This window comes from Acartia tonsa, chromosome 5 (genome assembly GCF_053477335.1).
Source record: "Acartia tonsa isolate MP-2025a chromosome 5, ASM5347733v1, whole genome shotgun sequence".
NCBI classification, from domain to species: Eukaryota; Metazoa; Arthropoda; class Copepoda; order Calanoida; family Acartiidae; genus Acartia; species Acartia tonsa.
This window is the reverse complement of record NC_137264.1, coordinates 24352117-24373235: the sequence shown is the minus strand read 5'-3', so window position 1 is coordinate 24373235 and position 21119 is coordinate 24352117. Positions and strand designations below refer to the sequence as shown.

The following is a 21119-nucleotide window of genomic DNA, read 5'->3' as shown; positions in this document are numbered from 1 at the left end:
CTTATCATTAACGTAAGACTATTAATAATATCTTATCAGTAACGTAAGTTTTTATATTTGTCCTTAGCCTCTCTAAAACGACATAGTCTTAAGCACTTGTGGTTTTTATTGTTACTGGTTCCCATTTTAGTTTTCTGTCAAATTCTAAAACAAAGTTATTTTCTTTAGTATTCAGGGGTGAATGTTATGTTCTTTACATAGGAAGAGTTGACTTATTGGATAATGGCGCGGCAACAAGTGATATGAGTATGACAAACCTTAGAAAGGGCTGCATTTAGCAGATTTTCAGAATTTCGGCTCATTTTTTACCCACAAACTTCTCTGAAAATACAATTTAGTTACCTACAAATATAAACATTAAGGTATTCAAAATTTTCATCCACAATATTTTAGCCATAGGGTGCATAAAAATAAACTTTAACATTGGTATTAACAAATAAATCATAAACATTAAATGCCATTAGAATTATATGAATTATGTACCTAGCAGAAATTGATATAATTTTTCAAAAATTGTATTTTTATATTGAATAAATACTGTCATGAAATTCTATTGTATTCTAAAAATAAAATGATTTTTTATTCTGATTAAGTACTAAATAAAATGATAAACAAAATAAATCAATGACGTTCAACAACAACAGAATTAGAGAGGAAATCATGGACAGTTCTGGTATTAGGATCCAGGGTGAGGGAGATACACAAGGGGAACATGGTGGCCACTGACAGGTTCTTCAGAAAGGATCTGTCAGTAAATATGGTGATTATTATCAATAAAACACGATTTTGAGATATTTTATTATGAAAAAAAGTACCTACAAAGTTTTTTATTTTAGTTAAAAAAAAAAAAAATTTTATGAGGGGTGATTTATTCTTGTAGTGGTTTATCTAATAAGGTTAGTTGAACCCTCCCCCAAAATATTTATAAACCTTCTCTGGACCTATGAGAAGCTATACTTAAAACTAAAGGAGAACCATATTGGTTCAGCGGTTACCGAGATCCTTTGTTAACAAGTTAATTATTATTTTGTCATCTTCAAAATGTATATTAATAACCACTTTCCTTAGTAAAGCCCATCCAAAACCAAGGTTGCCACCAGGATTTACCAGAATACGGTTACCTCCTGTGGGAATTAGTTGATGACATCTAAAATTAAAGATCTATTTAAAAAGCACGGTATTAGCAAGAAGTTACTAAGACGAAAAGTTCACAATTAATCCAAAATCATTTTTTTTCTGTAGTGCACAATGTACATATAATATACTCTAAGATAGTATAATATTACACTATTTATGGGAAACTTTTCTTTGAAATGCTAAACTCCATTTAATTTCACATTTTCTTGGCTTATCCTGATATAAAATAGAGATAGTACTGTCCTTCTAGAAGTATACGGTACCTGATAACTCTAAGACCCATGATAAATTTTCCTGGTGTTGCCCCTCCCTGGTTTCCCTGTGGTCCTCTGGAGGTACACATGGCCTCGTACAGACACACTATCACTCTAAAATAACATATACCAAAATATCTAGGTATATCATTCACATGTTTTTTTTTTATACATTTTGTTTGCAGTTCATAAAGTTTAATATGAATTTAGGGTAAACAGAGCCTAATAATACCATGCCAAATATCAGCTGTAACTTATTATTTAGTTGAATTCATTTGACTTTTAGTTTTGGTTTCAAAAGTGTCACTTTCGCCCCCTCCTTTTGATTATGTTTCCTCCTAATTTTTTTTAGTTTAAATATATATGTAGGCAATATTTTCTATATTTGAAATTTTTTTCTTACCTATGCATAAGTTCGATGATAAGCAGCTCAGAGCTAAACTGAACAGCTGCATTATAATCCAAAATATTTGCAACATCCAAGGAATCTAAATTCGAAAGAATGGTTTTATAGCGAAGCAGTTTTTATCTGATTGTACTTTCTTTTAAAATTATTCCTTTGTTTTTGTTTACGATCCTATTATGTAATAGTTGGTGCTAAAAAAAACTATTTGCATTTCAAAGAAAATAGGAGATTCTCACCAACTTATATCAAACAAACGAAGCTTGGTCATTAAGTATTTTATAAAAACTAATTTGCTTCGCTAAAACCCAGTGCCTCCCTGGATTTAAAGAGTCCAAAAGAAACTCATAGTTGTCCAAATCTATGTCAAACATTTCTACAGCATTTAGGGCAACAATAATCTGTTTAAAAATTGAGGATATGTTTTTTTACTTATTTTGAAGCGAAGCTAACCTATAATTATTTTTGAATGTACGTCCGTCAGTCATTTAAAGTTAGTTTCAGATTCATAAATATTTTCTAAATCAGATTGATGTTGTTTATAATTGTGCTTGTATGTAAGTTTGCATAGAGTCCAGAAAGTTCTCGTATACGGCTAAACCATTGTACCAGAAGGCTCAAAGGAAAACTAACCAAAAAAAAAATATTTTCAAATAAAATATCAATAAACAAACAGTCACATTTTTGCTAAGTTTTGCTTATTTTAATTGCATATCCTCATTCCTTTAAAACTAAAAGTATAACAAAATCAATCATTTCTGCCACTACTCGTTTCCAAATAGGTGCAATTGTATAAATTCTATGCTCCAGAATATTGAGGGAAGGAGTGGGAGTTGCTGCGGTTGTATTATTGTTGTTGATTCTGTCTTGTTGGAGCTGATTAGCTGCATTCATAGCTTGAAATAGTCTGCAATTTAATGTGATCATAAAAATATTTACTTTTATTATCCTAAGGAAATATTGTAATGATTTTTTTTTTATTTTGTTATTCATTTTTAGAGATTTATTTCATATATTGTATTGTATCCTTGAAATAGGGAGCCCATTTGGGTAGATAATTCACCATTACTGACCTTACCTAACCTACAAGAAGTAAATATAAAATATAATTTCATCTCTAGGTAAATTATGGCGGTTATAGGGTAAGGGGGGGGAAGTTTCGGTAAGGGGCTATTCTCGGTAATTTCGACCTACCTTCATAAAATGACCTTTTTCTCCATGTTCCTTTCAAATGACAGAAAAAAACATAAAAGCATATTTGTTCCTTATTAAATTGACTACAAAAAAGTATAAATTGAATTTTTTGTGAGATGAATATTAAGGGTACTTATTGGGTCTCAAAGTCGGACGAAAAATTTTTTTTTTCCAAAAATTTTTTAGTAGGTGTGTAAAGATCGACCTACACAAAAATTGGTAAGACCTAGAGCTGATCTGAAAAACTTTTTGAACTAGAAATTGCCCGCTTTTTCCAAATCCGTTGAGAGCTTTAAAATCGGGTTAATATTTTTTTCAAAAATGACCAAAGTTGGCGCCGGGGGAAAAATCGGTAATTTCAAAAGAAATTAAAATTCAACGTTTAAGGTCATGTTTTCATATTTTCTTTTGTCAAATCTATTATTCCATATGGACTTTTTAAGAATTAGGCCTAAAAATGAATAGAACAGATAAAAAACAAAAAAAAAATTAATTTTATTTTTTGAATCAAAATTTTGCGAGGAAAAAATCAAAATTTCTGGTCCTTTGAGAAAAAAAATATTTTTGACATAGGAGGAATAGTCCGATCTTTATGAATTTTTTTGTGGTTAATCCCAATCACCTATACTAATTATGATTTATTACGCTTGTTTGGTCGTTTGGCCTTTTTTCATCGATTTTTTTAAGGTTAAAATGTAGTCAAGATTTTTTGCAAAGATGACACTTTTGCTTCAAATTCAATTTTTGAGGTCAATTTTTAATCAATTTTCATGTTTTTTGGGCTAAATCTATAGTTCAATGTCAGCTTTTTTAGGATCAGGCCTAAAAAGTAATAAAATACGTTTTTTTCTTATATTAATTTTAAGTTTTTTAAAAAAAAATTTTCGAAAAAAAAAATCGAAAATTCGCGTCTTTCAAAAAAATTCATTTTTAACATAGAAGGAATAGTCCGATCATTATGAAACTTTTTGTGGATAATCCCTATAACCTATACTAATTATGATTATTTATGTTCGACTGGCCGTTTGGCCGTTTTTCATCGATTTTTTTTAGGTTGAAAAAAATTACCGATATTTCCCCCGGTGGTGGGGAAATATCGGTAACTTTTTTGCGGTCAATTTCGGCCAACTTCTAAAAGTCCTAGGATAATGTCCTTTTAGGACCTGATAGTCCTTTCTGTAAGCTTTCTACTGGTCTTGGTTTCATTTGAAAATATTAATATTTACTCCATTTTTTTTCAAAAAAAACGAAAAAAACCGAAATTTCCCCCCCCTTACCCTATACCTAGATAAAAATTCATCAATGAAAATTTTATTTACACATTCCTGGCGTTTGGAAAGGCATTTGCGGTGGTTTGATGTGTAGTTGTTGTTGTTGTAGTAGTTGTAACTGTACTGCTAGTACTCGATCTTGATGTTGACTGATTTACAAAAGTTGATGTGGTGGAGGGTAAAGTACTGCCAAAGTTGTTTACATTAGGTAGAGACGACCAATCTATTTGTTGACTGATAGCAGTATACATTCTACTCAGAAAAAATATTAGTTCTTTATAAAAATTACTACAAAGATTGTATTTTATAATAACAGTGAGAAATCCTAAATTTTAATTTTTAAAATGTGAAGAAAATTAAAACTTAATTAATGAACTAAAACAAGTGTTTAAACAAAGAAAACAAAAAGAATTTTCAATAACCTTTGCTTAAAACTTAGTTTGAACTAAAGAACAAAACAAAGTAAATGAAATTAGTTACAATAAAACATAGCTTTTATTTTAAATGCACTAGGTATTACTATTCTTATGTACAAAACTATTCTGGTTGTGATGAAAGGCCAGGGATGAGTGATGGACAAAGTAGGGAAATATTCCGTATTTTTACTAAATAACTTGGGAAAAGAAAATAGTAGGAGTAGGAGAAAAGAAATTTAAATACACAACTGTAAAATGCGCGTAGCATTTGTAAGAGCTTAAAATTTCCTGAGTTGTAACATATTTGTTTGATATACTGTGTTTAACCAATCTCTAACCTAAAAATAAAGATTTACTTTCAATATTTCATATTTTTTCAATGGAATACCTATAGGTACAATCTAGATTTTTAATATTTAAGGTTTTTTTAAATAACTTATTAACTATATGATATTTCAGAATATGATATATCTAATCCTATGAAATATAATGCATCAAAATAAACCATTAAGACTTGCTATTTATCCATTTAATCGAGTGAATTTTAGGCGCATGGAAAGTTTCTTTCTGGTTCATTAACAAACAGCGTACATTGTGGTATATTACCTAGCAAAATTATTTGACGGGAGTGGAACAATCTTGTTTCTTTGGTTTATTTATCCTAGCAATATTAAACTTTACCTAGCTAATTAACTTATTATAAATGGTTTCAAGTTTGCGATAAGTACACCATTATAATACTTACTTGGCCGCAATATAAAGCTCCTGGCCGACTTATTGGCGGTTTCTCCTCTCCTTCAGTCATTTCAATATTTTATTACTCCTAGATTAAAAAAAAGTTAGCAAAACAAGGGGGGGGGGAGAAGTTTTGACACATTTGCGTAAACCTGGTGTATAGGCTTTATCTTTGGACTGAGAGGATAGGTTATTAAAGTTAAAATCATTCTTATATGATGAATTTCCCCCAGATTTCAGATTTTTTGGATAGGCCTCCACGTTCCGGAGCTCCAGGCCTCCAAGTGGTCTCGAGACAGGTAAAAAAATTTAAATTTTTTTTTTTTTAAAGAGTTAGAGGTCAGCTTTGCTTATGAAACAAAACATGCATGTTTTTTCTTCAAATATGTGAATAACATTAAAAAAGATGCATATTTTGTTTTATGAGATAAGCTCTAACTCTTCAAAAAAATTTTATTTTTACCTGTACAAAGGCCACCTGGAGGCCTGGAGCTCCGGAACCTGGAGGCCTATACATAAATCTTAAATCTGAGGGAGATTAATCATATAAGAATGATTTTATCTTTAATAACCTATCCTCTCGGTCCAAAGATAAAGCCTATACACCAGGTTTACGCAAATGTGTCAAAACTCCCCGGCCCCTTATTATTTACAATGAAAATATTTTAAATTATCAAAATATTGCTATATTCTGATTTTTATCATCAAAAGTATAATTTGAAATTAATTTTTTTAATTTTTTACTTTTAGATGATGTAATTATTGTAAAATTATAAATTATTTATAGAAATCAACGTCATTTTATTTGTTTTATCTTTTGAAGGTAAATGCGTCACTCTCTTATATTAATTATCCTTTTTTTACTAGAATAAAGAACCACATTATAAAGATGAAAAAGATATTCTTTCCAAAAATTATATGATATTTTAATCTCCTTTAGATTTATTATTTCTGATACAAAAAAAAATGTAAACAAAAGTGGGGTATATATTAGTCTCCAAAAATAATTTTATACTAAGTGACTGAACCGACTATGCTATGGTTTTCAGTAAAGCTTTGTATTAGTATCAAAAGAAGTGATTTTGGGACCTAATTCCTAATAATGAAGCCACTGATGGCTCGAAGCGCAACGTACCGTTTATGGTAAATTCAAATATGGTTTCTCTCTAGAAGTTGCACGGTTAGTTTTTTATTAAATGAATAAGTTAGGGTACAATGTTTGGCACTTTCGATATAAGTAAATGATAATAACAAAGCCACAGAATACGATAATACCTTCAGAAAAATCGATGAAAATAGTTTTCATACTAAATTTTGGTTTTTTATATTTTTTCTAAAATGTCATGACAGAAGATGCAAAATGTCGTCTTAGTTTTTTGAAAGGATTAATCTTCTCTGAAATCTAAATTATCAAAATATTTTTTTGGTAAATGATTATACAATATATGTAAAACATTTTATCAGAAAGAAATATTTAAAATTGTGAAGTAGAAACCTGAATAATTTTTCTTGTGGAAATAGTTTTCTGCAAATGTTGATAAACATATGTCTGCTAGCATTAAGATGTTTGTACTGCCAATACACGTTGGGTTTTATTTAAAGAATTTCTTTAAAATGTTTTTTTTTTTACATTGTATACCAATAACGCAATATTTGCTATCAGAAAACCCCCGACTAAGACTCGCCTACGACCCGATCTTTTAGGATTGCTTTGTAATTTACATTTTTGAAAGTCTTTCAACAGTATACACAGCAAATTCTCTCTTTTTTAACTAACTTTCCGAATAATATACCTAAAGCATTTGAATTGACAAAGGCTATGCTAATATTTTTACCATTCAAGTTTATTTAATATTCTAATAAATAGCGCAACCCTCCAAGTTTATGACTACTTTTCATGAACATATGATCTAAAGAATAAGCTCTGACGCAATGTCATATAAGGATATTATAATATTCATTAAAAAAATTGTTATTTTTGCATATATGTTACATTTTACAGTGTTTTGTGGCTCAAAAGAAAGACAATTAAAAATTATTTCATATTATATAGTTTAAATTACATAAGATAACCTAGAAATAGTAAAAAATTCCCTTTCTTTTTTTGTCGCAAAAGAGAATTCAACAAAGATTTTCATTAAAAAACACCTTAGTGTAAAAATTAAAAAGTTTAAACATGGTCACAAAAAGATTCAATTAGTTTATCAAATGTTTCATTTTCAGCAAATGACGATTAATCTCTATTACAAAGAATAAAGTGTAAAAAGATATTCTCGTTTTAATTTTAAGCAACTTAAAATGCATTTTAATACCTTTTAATGATTTTTTTTTTAAAACATCATTTTATAAAATGTTATTGATTTTTAAAGTTATATATTAGAATGTTTTTAAATTTTGTTAACATTTTGTTTTAAATGTAGAAAATTGGTAATTCTAAACATTCAAAAAATGATTTTATTAAATTTTCATCACTTAAATTGCATGTTTGATGAAATTTTCAACTGATAATTCAAGAAAAATCGTTTAAGTTTTATTATATTTTACTTTGAAATGTTAAAAAAATATATTATTGTCAAAAATGTGGAAGTTATACTTTCCTCAAAAAAAGGCCTAAAACATGCAAATTAACACGTGTAATGAGATTTTTTTTCTTTCAGGTTTAATTTTAAGTAATTATTGATATTTTTTGTAAAAAGGATTTTATATAAAAAGTTTTAAAACTCGAGTTATGTAGTGGTTCTAAAAAAGGTTGCGAATTTATGCAATTTTCTTGCAAAAAAAATTTTCTAGGATTTTAAAAATAGCAAAGGGTGTTATTAGACGTACTTACAGATACAATTGCTAAGTCATTTTGGCCAAACACTAAAATAAAGTTTTGACATCTGAGGGTCCAGCCGTGGTTGGTTAATTTAATTATTAATAGAAAATTTATAAAATACATTTATTTAAATGTTATCTAATAAGAAATAAAACAGTTTTATCAATTCCTTTTTCTTATCTTATTACACAAGTAGAAAACAAGGAAAAAACAACTTTGAAGAAAACAAATAATAGTATGACTTGTTTATCGGATCCTAAATATGAGAATTAAAAACAGCTGATTACCAAAATATTCTTTACTACAGGTCACCATATATAACAATTAATTTTTATATTTTCCTTTATATTATATTGAATTAGTTATTATAAAACGTATCTAAAACATAAAAAAACTTTTGTTAAAGATGATATAAGTTAAAAATATATCAAAATCAATGTCAATATCTGATATCAAAATAAAAGTAGAGAAATACTTGGCCACATTTTTATTATGAATGAGTGTACAGCTTCAGGCTTTTTGTAAATATTAAATTTAATTTTTTCAATAAAACTAAAATAAAACTTTAAGTTTTCATTTGGCTCATTAAATAAAATATATTCTAATATATTAAACTGATTAATTACATTTTACAAAATTTTATGCTTTGATTTAATTTGAATATTATAATATTTTTAGATAAAATGCTTTTTTACTATAAGCCTATAAAATATGTAAACACGTAAGAATAAGCAGAAACTTTTACTAAATTCTTAATTTTAATTTAATTCTTTTTTCTTTTAATAGACCTAAATGTCAGCAAACCAATCAACTCCAACAAACTCAAACATCAAACCAATTAAATCATCATTATCTAAACTGCTAACCCTTAACCTACTAACATGTATCTAATTTATTAATTTTTGTTTGTTAATTTGCATTATTCTTTTATATTATATTATGTATGATTTGTTTCTGTAAAATGAATAAATCACTTGAACAACAACAGACCTATATGTCAAATACATCAATTATTGATTATAATGCTTTGTTTATTTTAAAGTTCACGAAATTTGTGAAATGAGCTTTTGCATGAATAATTTATGAGCTAAAAAGCATGACATTAATATTAACGTACAACGATACCACAATTTTTAAGAATGTAAAATTTATTTTACGTGGCATATTTACTTGTATGATTATGAATGTAAATCTAAAATAGGTATTTTAAAATATTTTTGTTATTTCAAGCTAGACCATTCTTGACATATTTCATTTTTTAAGCTCGATTGCACTCACACAATGTTAACAAACCTCTTATTTTCAGATATAAAATGAAAATTTCTCTCAGATAATGGTTCCACCCTGTAGCTAGCTTATGGTTCTGAAAATACTCCCGTGATTAGCAGTTTTGTACAAAATAAAATCTTCCAAACTAGTTTAAAATCTTCCAATAATACTCAAATCAAAAAAAATTTTGGAAAATGATGATAACTATTGCACCTAGCAGCCATAAGGCGGCCCTTATATTCAGCCTTTTCTTAAACCTTTTCCTGTTGATCTATCTAACCTTTTCACCGTCCGCTATCAGCCCCAATTATCACACAACAATGTTACCGGCTCAACCGCTACATCAAGCACAAAACTCGGAACCTCTTCAAAATTTTGTCTTTGACTGTGATATAACCTGGAACCGTGATCATGGGGGAACGAGTAAGACAGATCTACAGACAACTAATCAGCTTGTTGGTAATAATAAGATTTCAGGTAATTTTGGTAATTGGGGTTATGTTCAATATTCTAGTATAAAATCTCAATGTTTAGACAATTAAGAGCATTTCGCTCATGTATTACAAATTTAAACAATTGCGCAATCCCCCAAACATCCTCCTTCTGTTTAGTTTCTTAGTTTTGATTGTTTTCTAGAATACTATCTTTTATAGGGTTGGCAATCCGAATCCGGAATCCGCCCAATTTTTAGCCAATTTAGGAATACGAATCCAGAATCCGTTTTTAATAGCGGATTCGGATTCTTAATTGTTAGGCTAAAATTTGCGTCTTGAGTTTTTTCTTTAAATTCCGCCTTTTTGAAGGCAAAGATTATCATCATTAGGTATATCTAATATCCTTTAAAATCTGGTTCGATTCTCGGAAGTGAACTATAGTCATAGAGAACACCAAGAACATTCATTTTTAGGACATATCATATGTAGCACTTGAATTTTTTACTTTTATAAAAAGCCTTTTAAAATATTTCTAGAATCCGGAATCCGCCAAAAATAGGAATTCGGAATCCGCGGTAATCCGCCTTTTCTTGGACGGATTTCTGTGAGAATCCGAATCCGGTCCAAAAATTTTATGGATTGCCATCCCTAATCTTTTATGATGATAATTGAAAGAAAACAATTTTCTGTCCCTACAGTTTTTAATAACGCCAATAATCATTAAATCTGTGATTGTTAAAAGTTAGGAAGGTATCAACCACTTGAATTTTTTCACTTTTAAGTAGTTAGACTTACCCCTTTAAATATTCTAGGTGCTGGCTTGAGTTACAGAGAAGTTGCACCTGGAGTCCTTTGCTATGACAAGGACAAACGTTTTAAACAGGGTGTGCGTGGTAACTTCTGGGTGCTCTACAATTATGCTCCTGCTGACAGAGATTTCCAATGTAACGAGACCATAACCTACACAACACATAGTGACTTTACATTCTTTGATAACCTGGAACCTCTATTAGAAAGATGGCAGGGACCAGTATCACTGGCTGTTTACGCCCCTGGAGATGATTATATGAGAACTGTTGAGAGTATTCTTTACTACAGGAAATGCACAGGAAAGAATTTGGTCAAAGATTATGTTACATTTCACATCTACTTCGAACTGAAAAATATTCCAGACAATATTATTCAATATGACGCCCTGAAACTTAAAACTCCGGATTGTAAGAACTTTATTGGATATGGAGAAGACTTTCAAACATTTAAGAAAGAAAATAGTATGGTGTATCCTATTAATGTTGCGAGGAATGTTGCAAGAGAAATGGCACAAACACACTTTGTCTTTCCCTCTGATATTGAACTCTATCCCAGTCCTAATCTAATCCCGACTTTCCTAGAAATGATACGACGTGTTGATAATGTTGGATCTCCATCAAAACCACGCGTTTTTGTCAATTCAATCTTTGAAATTGAAGAAAACTCCACCCTACCCATGGACAAGAATGAATTGGTGAAATTGATTGACAAAGGAATTGTCATTCCTTTCCACAAACATGTTTGTCCGTCGTGCCATAAGATTCCATATTCCAAGGAGTGGCTAAAATCAGACTTAAAGCCAGGAATGAGCGTGATCCATGTTGGAAAGCGAGTCGGGCTGTATCAACACTGGGAACCTATTTACATCGGTACCAACGAAGAACCTTGGTATGATGAACGGTTAAGCTGGGAGGGAAGGTCTGATAAAATGTCCCAGGGATACAGGTTATGTTTGCTGGATTATGAGTTTCATATTTTGGATAACGCTTTCCTTATTCACAGGCCTGGAATTAAGACAAAAGCAAAGCTCAAATCAATTGTGGAGAACAAAAAAGTGTCAGCACAAAATGCATTGTTGAAAAAGGTAATTTATCCAGAAATTCAAAAGCTTTATGGAGATAGAAGGGGATGTGAGATGTTTGCTTAGATGTTTTATTTAATGATAATGTTTTGATATCAGGGACATAAAATAGAAAATTGTATTTTGAGTCCTTACACTTTTGCTTGCTTGCCTACAAATTGATAACACCAACGTCCATCTGTTTATATGTCCCTGATTTTAATGATCATTAGCCATCACTTAGTGTTATAGGTAACTTTTTTGTGCATTTAAAATTTAAGAAAAATTTATTTTGCTAAACACTTCTACTATTGCCATATTTATATATTAATGCGTTTTACTGTTTTCTTAAAGAAAACAATATTTTTAAAATGTGATATGAAAGTTTAATACTCTGTGTATACCTACAGATAGATTTATTCATAATATAACTAAGATCTGACTAAAACATTTAGGTATGAAAAAAATTAAAATATTCCTACAGGTTGTGTCATTGATAGAATTTAGTTGATAGTTGTAATATTTATAAAAATAAAATTTTGTTAAAATAGAATAGAAGAGAAATAGGTACTGTAAAAAAATTCAAAGAAAGAAATTTGTTGATAGATATTTATTTATATAATCTGTTATATTCAACTTTTGTTTTAAAATCCAATGACATCCAATGTTGTTGAATAGCAACCACCACTAGGTAGATAATTTTCATTTTGAATTAATTTTTTATTTGTGTTTTTATGTCATTTATATTAGGGATAAGGTTAAAAATTGGTAATCCTAATAATATTCAATTATTTTTTCACACAAATAATCTTGAAAATTTATGGATCACAATATCAAATGGGTTGATAAACTATAACCATTATCCCTAATATGAAACATACCCTTAGTGATTTATGAATTTACATTATTTTATTTTTTTACTGTTTTATTTAAAATTTTGTTTGTGTGTTTAAGTATTATTTTGTGTTTAAGTTTTTAGACGATCTTGGGACCTCTTTATTTGAGAAGGAAATAAAAAATATCTAAAAGCTCGAATATTTTTTATTTTAATTATTTTAAAATGCTAACATTTACCTAGAGGAAATGTATTTATGTAATTAAAGGGGGGGGGGCGAAAGTGACACTTTTTGAAACCAAAACTAAAAGTCAAAGAAACTCAACTAAAAAAAAGAGTTACAGGTCTGACATTTTGCATGGCAGTTGCTTTAAAGGGGTACAATATGGAACTGTGAAGAAACGGCGGCGCAACCGCCGAAAACCTCCGAGTAAAGGCAAAAATAAATTCGGCGGGAAACGGCGGTTTTCGGCGGTTGCGCCGCCGTTTCTTCACAGTTCCATATTGTACCCCTATAAAGCAACTGCCATGCAAAATCTCAGACCTGTAACTCTTTTTTTAGTTGAGTTCCTTTGTTGACTTTTATTTTTGGTTTCAAAAAGTGTCACTTTCGCCCCCCCCCCCCCCCCTTATTACTAATCTATTAAATTATCAAAACTTTATAGAAGATGAAATTCTGACATTTCTCTTGATATTGTAAAAGACAAATCTTAATTTTATTATCTTAGTTTACTTAGCGTATTTTTATTTTAGCAATGTGATTCCAAATTTTAAGTATTTTGCAGTATATATTTGTATATACCTATAGATTTAAAATCAATGTTATTAGTTAAATTGTTTTATTGGTACTGTTATAATTTTCAGACACGCTAACCCCTCCCTGTATATAATGATTAAAATGCTGGTAATCAGCTTTGTGATATTATCTATTATGGTATCTTACAGTCAGGTAGGTTTATCATTAAATTACTGTCTTTCCTATAATATCCCCTGGATTAGAACCAGTTATCAGCCTTACGGCATAGTATTACAGACAATTATGCACGAATATTAAAATAAAAAAATTATGAATTAAAACCAGTTTTGTGAGCCTGGGACTTTGGTCCCTGAAAGTGCGCAGTTGGGGGGGTGGGGGAGTTAGGTTAGGTTATATTGGGTAGCTACTGAGTAGCCCAGCAAGGTTCGGGCGGGCCCACCGCAGGGGTTAGATGTAAGGGAAATATACTCGCTTACTTTCAATATATTTTGAAATAAGGAAGGGGGTTTCTGTGCTCGTTAGTCACTAACTGAAAGCACCCTTATTTTCTTTAAGGACTTAAAATTATTTTCTCACTTTTAGAGCTATTTTGTGGAAGTAGGGGCAAACTCAGAGGAGTGCTTTTTCGACAAAGTAAAGGCTGGCACCAAACTTGGACTTACCTTTGAAGTTGCCGAGGGGGGCTTTTTAGACATTGATGTTAGGATTATGGGTCCTGATGCTAAACCAATTCACCAGGTATAAACTTTATTCTCACCAGGACAAATACATATCATATATGTCTATGTAGCCATAGTTAATCTTTACATATTAACAGTGAAAGGGAATCTCTAATATAGTAATTTGATCCAAACTTTTTGTGAAATCTTTACTAGGCAAAGTTTACAAAAGTTAGGTACCTATTTTGTTAATGTGTGTAAGTAAGTGAGTCATTATCACTTGTTTTGCATTTTATGTTATCCTACACGATTGGACCTACGGGAATAGTTTAGTATAGTTATAGAGTAGCTGCTATACTAAAATAAAATTGTTACCAGGGTGAAAGAGAAACAAATGGAAAATACACCTTTTCTGCGGAGACAGACGGCGTGTACAGATATTGTTTCAGCAATAAAATGTCATCAGTCACCCCCAAGGTCAGGAATAAACAGATAAATATAAAAAGAGGGAAAAGTAAGTTGCGGGTAAAATCCGTAAAGGTTGTGTGTTTTAAGTTAAAACAGTAGTAGAACGATAAAAAATTATGTTTAAAAAACATTTTGTCTATAGTTCTTTTCAATTAGAAATACACATATTTAGTGAATATTATCGTTCTACTACTATTTTTGAGCCTTAAAACACACACCTTTACGGATTTTATCCGCAAACTACTTTTCCCTTTATCCCGAAACCAGCGTTGTGGAGCCGCGGAGCCGCCATATTTTGCTGGAGCTGGAGCCGTTATTTTAAAAAACGTTAAAAAACGGCTCCGGGTTAGACAAAAAAGATTCAAGCCGCACCAAAATCAAACGGCTGCCTGAGACATAAATTGTATTTTCTAAACTCAAGAAGAAGCCATTAGATTTTAGTGGATTAGTTTTAGAGTATCGCATCCCATTCTCTCGATGAACACTTAAAATCCTAGAAGAATATCTCCGCAATTAGGTGGTGGATGAGCTTGTTGATGGGGCATTCGCCTATAGTTTTGGGGATTGACTTTTCGAGTCTACTCACAGCCACCTAACAGCCACCTAATGATGTAATGACTTTATTTCCCCCTCCCCCATGCTATGTATATTGTATACTATTAGGTTTCATTCTAGGGACAGGGAGGGAGAGTATATTGAACTGTTATTTATATTGGTCACAAAGTTTATAAACACGTTCTCTTATTAGCCGACCTAAAAAAATTGAAGACTTGCATTAAGTATTGGTTGTGTTGTGCAAACTTTTCCACAAATGATTTTAATCTTTAGATCGGATAATTGCAATTTTTTTTACAAATCTACTTATCTGTTAATACCTGCCAATTAGGTGGTGATGTTTAATATGGACATTACAGAGGCCCATGCCGCAAACGCTGAAGGAGGAGGTAAATATTATTCAGTAGCACAGTTACTCTACAATTACATCTTACCATGACTTTCTGTCACATTTATTGTTCCGCTAGTTGGTGAATGGTGATATGTTCACCAATTTTTTTAAACTAATTAAATATTTTGCAAATAAAAAGCTTATTTGACAATAAAACAAAAGAAAAATTTAAAATATTTGGTACCTAACAGAGACATAATTCACATTAAGTTATGTGTTTTAAGACTTCTTCTTCCACTGAAATTGTTTAATTGCTATTTCTCTAAATTAGACAATTTTGATTGGTTTCAGACAAGGTTATATGGATCATGGAAATAAAGCGGGTTTCGTCGTATTTTCACAGTAGGGTTTGGCAGGTTATTTTAGGTTGGGTTAGGTAAATGTTAATGATTGCTCTGGAGTCCGCAGTGTTAGGAAATAGGCCCCACAGGGGCCTGAAATAAGAGAAAAGCTACATTAAAAATACGACGAAACCCGCTACTTTGTTTTCTTTCCATGATCCGGTTATTTTTTATGAAGAACAAATACCTAGGTAAAGTTCATTTATTTTGTTGAAGCAAGTTGATTTCTCATTATTCAAGAAGACTGACTCTGTGTTCTTTAGATGTTGATCATAACAAATTGGAGGAAATGATTCAAGAGCTAGGAGTAACTTTAACTGGAGTTAAACATGAACAAGAATATATGGAGGTAGGCTGTTATGTTGATAGGCGTACATGGTTTACAAATCTACTTTGGGACTATTTTCGGGCCATTCTAGCTTTAAAAGTATGAATGTTTTAACATGCAGATACCTTAAAGATTTTAAACGAATCTTTTATTTAGATATTATTAAAAGTTAATAGGTAGGTGTACGTTTTGTTTCTACATAATAGAATTAAAAAATTATCTTATGTTTTTTTAAAAATATTTTGTAAACTGTAGATTTTGAAAGGCACAAATCTATTGAACCTTTTTACCTTATGTTTTTCATTTGATTTTCTAAATTCTTTGCTTTGTCATTTTGGAATTATAAATATATTTTTGCAGAGACGGCGGGGATACCTTTCTTAGATTGAAATAAATAAGTTTTTGTGTAAATTAATCTTCGATTTTAGGTGAGGGATAGAATCCACAGCAGTATTAATGAAAGCTCAAATTCAAGGTAATATTTACTTCTTTCAGTTAGGGCCAACTATAAAACAGACACACCAGGGGAAATTGGAGACATTGGGTTGTTTATTATATCAGTCCCCAATGATTGAAAATAAATAACACTTTTTTTCGATGGCTTAACAACTTTGGGGACTTTTATTGAATTTTGATAGGTTGGTTTATTAAGTTGAGTGTTTCAACCTCTAATTGTAATCTATATGTATAAGGGGTAATTTTGTGCATCATCATTGAGGACGTACGTAAATTTACCGTCCATTTTCTTATTATAGATCCCTTAGTTACATTGGTTAATGTTTTGTCAATTACTTAATGCTCACATGCTTTCGTGGAACTTACTCATCTGAAATTTTTGAGCGTTAAATGTAGTTTAAAATAAAATGTTATGAAAACTGTTTTTTTTTAGAGTTGTTCTGTGGTCTGTATTTGAAGCTATTGTCCTTCTCTCTATGTCCATTGGTCAGATCTACTATCTCAAAAGATTCTTTGAAGTTAGAAGAGTGGTTTGAGGTGATTCTCATGATGATTAAGTGAAAGAAAGAAAAAATCCACAAATTCTTACGAATTTTGAACAAGAGACTTATTAGTTGTTATGGATACCTTTGAATTCTGATTTAACTCTTTTTTGCCTTTGAGTAGTACCTACATAAACAACTAATGACTTTGTAATCTTTTTAACTAGGTACCTAGGTTGGTACATTTTAAGTACTTAGAAATATTTGGATCTTCCTAATTTAACAACCTTATATGTAATTACCTAATGAGCTATTTATTTGAACACAATATTGCGCAAAATATAGCTAAAGAATTTCCTCGATCAATGATTATACTTGATCAATGATCAATGATATTTTAAGTTGATTTTTTAAATAATTTTATTAAAGCAAATGTGTTATTTTTGATTCTGTGATGTATTTTTATTAAGTTTGTGTTGTTTTTACTATTTATCTATTAACTCATTAAAAATTGTTTTAATGATAAATGTATCGGGGTAAAAAAACTAGAAGGATATAGACTAGATAGTTTGACAGTTCTAAGATTTAACAGACGTCATAAATATAAATATAAAATTCATATACAAGCTAGTGATTAAATCCTTGGTTATTAAACTTTTGTCTGTCCTACCTTTCTATTTGGTTATCAGAATATTTGATTGAATCTCTTTATTTCATCCAATAATATTTCAGGCTTTTAATTTGTTCTCATGATACCTACCGTTTTTTACAACAATATTAATTGAGTTAATATCAAGATGCCTATCATACAGTAGCTTTAAATGCTGCTAACTGCTAAATTGCTGCACAGTTGCGGAAAAAGATCCTCAACAACAAAAAATTTAAACGTGCGAAATTAGTATTTCTGCGCATTTTTAAAGTTATGCACCTCCCAAAAATGCAACTTTTGGCTGTTGGCGTCATTAATGTTATTGATATTTTTAAAAATCTAAATAATTTCATGATTTTTTTAAAGGGGGTGGGTAAAATGTGGTGACTCGTGCCACGACATACCAGCAATTTTATTTTGGGTGCTACTCCCTTAGTTTTAGAGATAATTGGATAAAATCTTTTGGGCTGGGTCAGTAATTACCCCAACTAGAGGTATCTTTCAAAAAAAACGGCGGCGGGACCGCCGCTCCCGCCGCCCGCCGCCGTTTTCCGCCGCCACCAAAACATTTTTTTTTTGCATTTCTCGCCGAATTAGGCAATTTGGAATCATTTGAGACCATGTTATTTTTTTCAAAAATTTTTCCCCTTACAAGCAACCCTGCGGGGGGACTTAGTCATTTTTTTCAAATTCTCGTATATCAAGGTATATCTTAAATACAGTACTTCTCCTGTGATTTTGAAGATATTGAAACAAAATCTTTTTAGGTTGGTAAGTAAAAAATATTTGAATTAAGAAAACGGCGGCGGGACCGGCGGGACCGCCGCTCCCGCCGTCCGCCGCCGTTTTCCGCCGCCAACAAAAAAAAATTTTTTTTGCATTTCTCGCCGAATTATGCAATTTGGAATCATTTGAGACCATGTTAATTTTTTCAAAAATTTTTCCCCTTACAATCAGCCCTGCGGGGGGACTTAGTCATTTTTTTCAAATTCTCGTATATCAAGGTATATCTTAAATACAGTACTTCTCCTGTGATTTTGAAGATATTGAAACAAAATCTTTTTAGGTTGGTAAGTAAAAAATATTTGAATTAAGAAAACGGCGGCGGGACCGCCGTTTTACGCCGCCAACAAAAAAATTTTTTTTTTTGCATTTCTCGCAAATATTTATTACTGACCCATCAAAAAAGATTTTGTTCCAATATCTTCAAAAGCACAGGAGAAGTACTGAATTTAAGATATACCTTGATATACGAGAATTTGAAAAAAATGACTAAGTCCCCCCCGCAGGGCTGCTTGTAAGGGGAAAAATTTTTGAAAAAAATAACATGGTCTCAAATGATTCCAAATTGCCTAATTCGGCGAGAAATGCAAAAAAAAAAATTTTTTGTTGGCGGCGTAAAACGACGGCGGAGCGGCGGTCCCGCCGCCGTTTTCTTAATTCAAATATTTTTTACTTACCAACCTAAAAAGATTTTGTTTCAATATCTTCAAAATCACAGGAGAAGTACTGTATTTAAGATATACCTTGATATACGAGAATTTGAAATAAATGACTAAGTCCCCCCGCAGGGTTGCTTGTAAGGGGAAAAATTTTTGAAAAAAATAACATGGTCTCAAATGATTCCAAATTGCCTAATTCGGCGAGAAATGCAAAAAAAAAAAATTTTTTGGTGGCGGCGGAAAACGGCGGCGGGCGGCGGGAGCGGCGGTCCCGCCGCCGTTTTTTTTGAAAGATACCTCTAGTTGGGGTAATTACTGACCCAGCCCAAAAGATTTTATCCAATTATCTCTAAAACTAAGGGAGTAGCACCCAAAATAAAATTGCTGGTATGTCGTGGCACGAGTCACCACATTTTACCCCCCCCCCCCCTTTGTGTAGATACCTAGCCTATTTTAAAACTCATCCAAATAGTATTTTTTATCAATATCAATGTATTGAAATACCATAAAACCTATTTAACTTGAACACGCTGGTTAAATTGGGACATTTACTTTACTTTCCAATAATGTCCCAATTTGACTTGCGTTTTTGATATTTAATAGTTTTACGGTGCTGGTCAAATTCTCACTTTTGTTGTTTTTAGTTGTGTTTTTTTATGTGTTTTATCACTTGTCTTTTTATACCTCACTTTACAGACATCTACAAACCTAAAATGACTAATTCGATGCCAAAGCAATGCCCCGAGTGCCAGGAAAATGGAATAACAAGTAAGGTACCTAGTTACGATCACCTGTTTGCTATCTTCAATCTTTATCTTGTGTTTTTAGACATGCAACAGTTACTAAAATATAAAATACTAGCGCCTACATCCCTCAAGGCATCAAGGGGCACGTAAAATGTTTTCTTTTCAATCTATATTAAAATCAGCTGTTTACAAAAAATATTCACCAGGCGGCGCTTTATATTTTTTTTTTTTTGGGGGGGGGATTTTTGGCGATTCCTCCTGGGTGGGTTGAGGTATTCTCCCTTCAAATTTTCTATAAACCTTCCATAAACCTGTGGGAAGCTACCCTGTAAATGGGAACTATATCGGGTCAGCGGTTAGCGAGATCTTTCGGTACAGACAGACAGACAGACACACAAACAAACATAGTTTTACTTTGTGTTATATATTTGTTATTTGTTAAGGTGAAAGTGTATCAAATCAACGAGAATTATGAAGGATTGTTTATGTGTGAAAATAAAAATTGTCCTTGGCCATTGAATAAATATAAGAGCGACAGGTAAAGTAATGGTTGCCCCCGCTCATGGATAAAGTTTTATCTATCATAGCTTAGCCTCTCTGTAACGGCAATTTGTTTAGTTGTTCTTCCAAAGAAACGCATTTTATCTGTCGGGAAAAAAAGTGGTTTCGATTCTTGTTTGAAATGTAACTTATTACAAGACGTTCATAACTCTTTTTTAATTTAAATAACAATTGCTTGGCCCTTAAAGCGCAAATATTAACTTTGTAAGAATATAATTTACTTTTCGGCAAAGTTATGCAATTAAAGTGTCCAATGCCGGTCGTAAACTTTTTACTAAAACTTCTTATTATTTTCAACTAGGTATATAAAATACTCGAAATATTGATACCTTAGGAATTCCTATCATAAATTCAGGTTATTACATTAATCCAGTATTAATGTCATTCTTGTCATTTGATTTCTTTTCTTTTTTTCAGTTATATGGTCGCTGACACTAGAAAACATTCAAAAAAGAAGAAAAACACAGAAAAAATACAACAGTGAATTTTAAAAAAATGATCAACATTTTTTTACTGTGAAATTTTATAGTGTATCTTACTGTACCTGGTATAAATTATATTGATTTAATAAGCTTGTAGGATTCCATATCATTTGTTAGAATAACTCTTTTTATTACGAGCTTAAATAATTTTTAGTTTAAATTTTTT

The 21119-nt window shown here is 31.0% G+C and overlaps 4 protein-coding genes and 1 long non-coding RNA gene across 7 annotated transcripts in view; 3 read left to right on the top strand and 2 right to left on the bottom strand.

The window, feature by feature from the left end:
• LOC145319110 (tumor susceptibility gene 101 protein-like) overlaps positions 1–323 on the bottom strand; it is a 28168-nt gene extending 27845 nt beyond the window's left edge. The window contains exon 1 of the mRNA XM_080160971.1: positions 258–323. Within this exon, the coding sequence (XP_080017097.1) occupies positions 258–302 (45 nt within the window). The 5' untranslated portion in view covers positions 303–323. The remainder of the gene's footprint in view (positions 1–257) is intronic.
• LOC145319111 (protein FAM8A1) lies at positions 321–5570 on the bottom strand. The gene is made up of 9 exons (XM_080160972.1): positions 5421–5570; positions 4966–5013; positions 4317–4513; positions 2520–2704; positions 2116–2197; positions 1795–1881; positions 1401–1505; positions 1066–1147; positions 321–747 (listed from the first exon to the last, which is right to left on the bottom strand). Exons 1-9 carry the CDS (start codon positions 5478–5480, stop codon positions 622–624), a joined length of 972 nt encoding a protein of 323 aa, XP_080017098.1. The 5' UTR covers positions 5481–5570; the 3' UTR covers positions 321–621.
• Positions 5571–9532: 3962 nt separating this feature from the next.
• Positions 9533–13501, top strand: LOC145319104 (beta-1,4-glucuronyltransferase 1-like). 3 transcript variants are annotated; one of them, XR_013879688.1, is made up of 3 exons: positions 9533–9974; positions 10744–12492; positions 12880–13501. XR_013879688.1 is itself a non-coding variant. In XM_080160959.1 (2 exons), exons 1-2 carry the CDS (start codon positions 9692–9694, stop codon positions 11886–11888), a joined length of 1428 nt encoding a protein of 475 aa, XP_080017085.1. In that variant the 5' UTR covers positions 9533–9691; the 3' UTR covers positions 11889–13501. The 3 variants fall into 3 exon arrangements, 1 of the variants encoding a protein (XP_080017085.1); XR_013879687.1 differs by having other exon boundaries at positions 10744–12558; positions 12689–13501; XM_080160959.1 differs by having other exon boundaries at positions 10744–13501.
• Positions 13453–19861, top strand: LOC145319105 (transmembrane emp24 domain-containing protein 2-like). The gene is made up of 8 exons (XM_080160960.1): positions 13453–13585; positions 13976–14131; positions 14431–14529; positions 15407–15464; positions 16071–16156; positions 16564–16610; positions 17025–18091; positions 19604–19861. The coding sequence occupies exons 1-7, from the start codon at positions 13526–13528 to the stop codon at positions 17125–17127; spliced, it is 609 nt and encodes a 202-aa protein (XP_080017086.1). The 5' UTR covers positions 13453–13525; the 3' UTR covers positions 17128–18091; positions 19604–19861.
• On the top strand, positions 19821–20958 carry LOC145319106 (uncharacterized). The gene is made up of 3 exons (XR_013879689.1): positions 19821–19937; positions 20354–20448; positions 20889–20958. It is a non-coding gene; the product is annotated as an uncharacterized LOC145319106 (long non-coding RNA).
• The last annotated feature ends 161 nt before the right edge of the window (positions 20959–21119 follow it).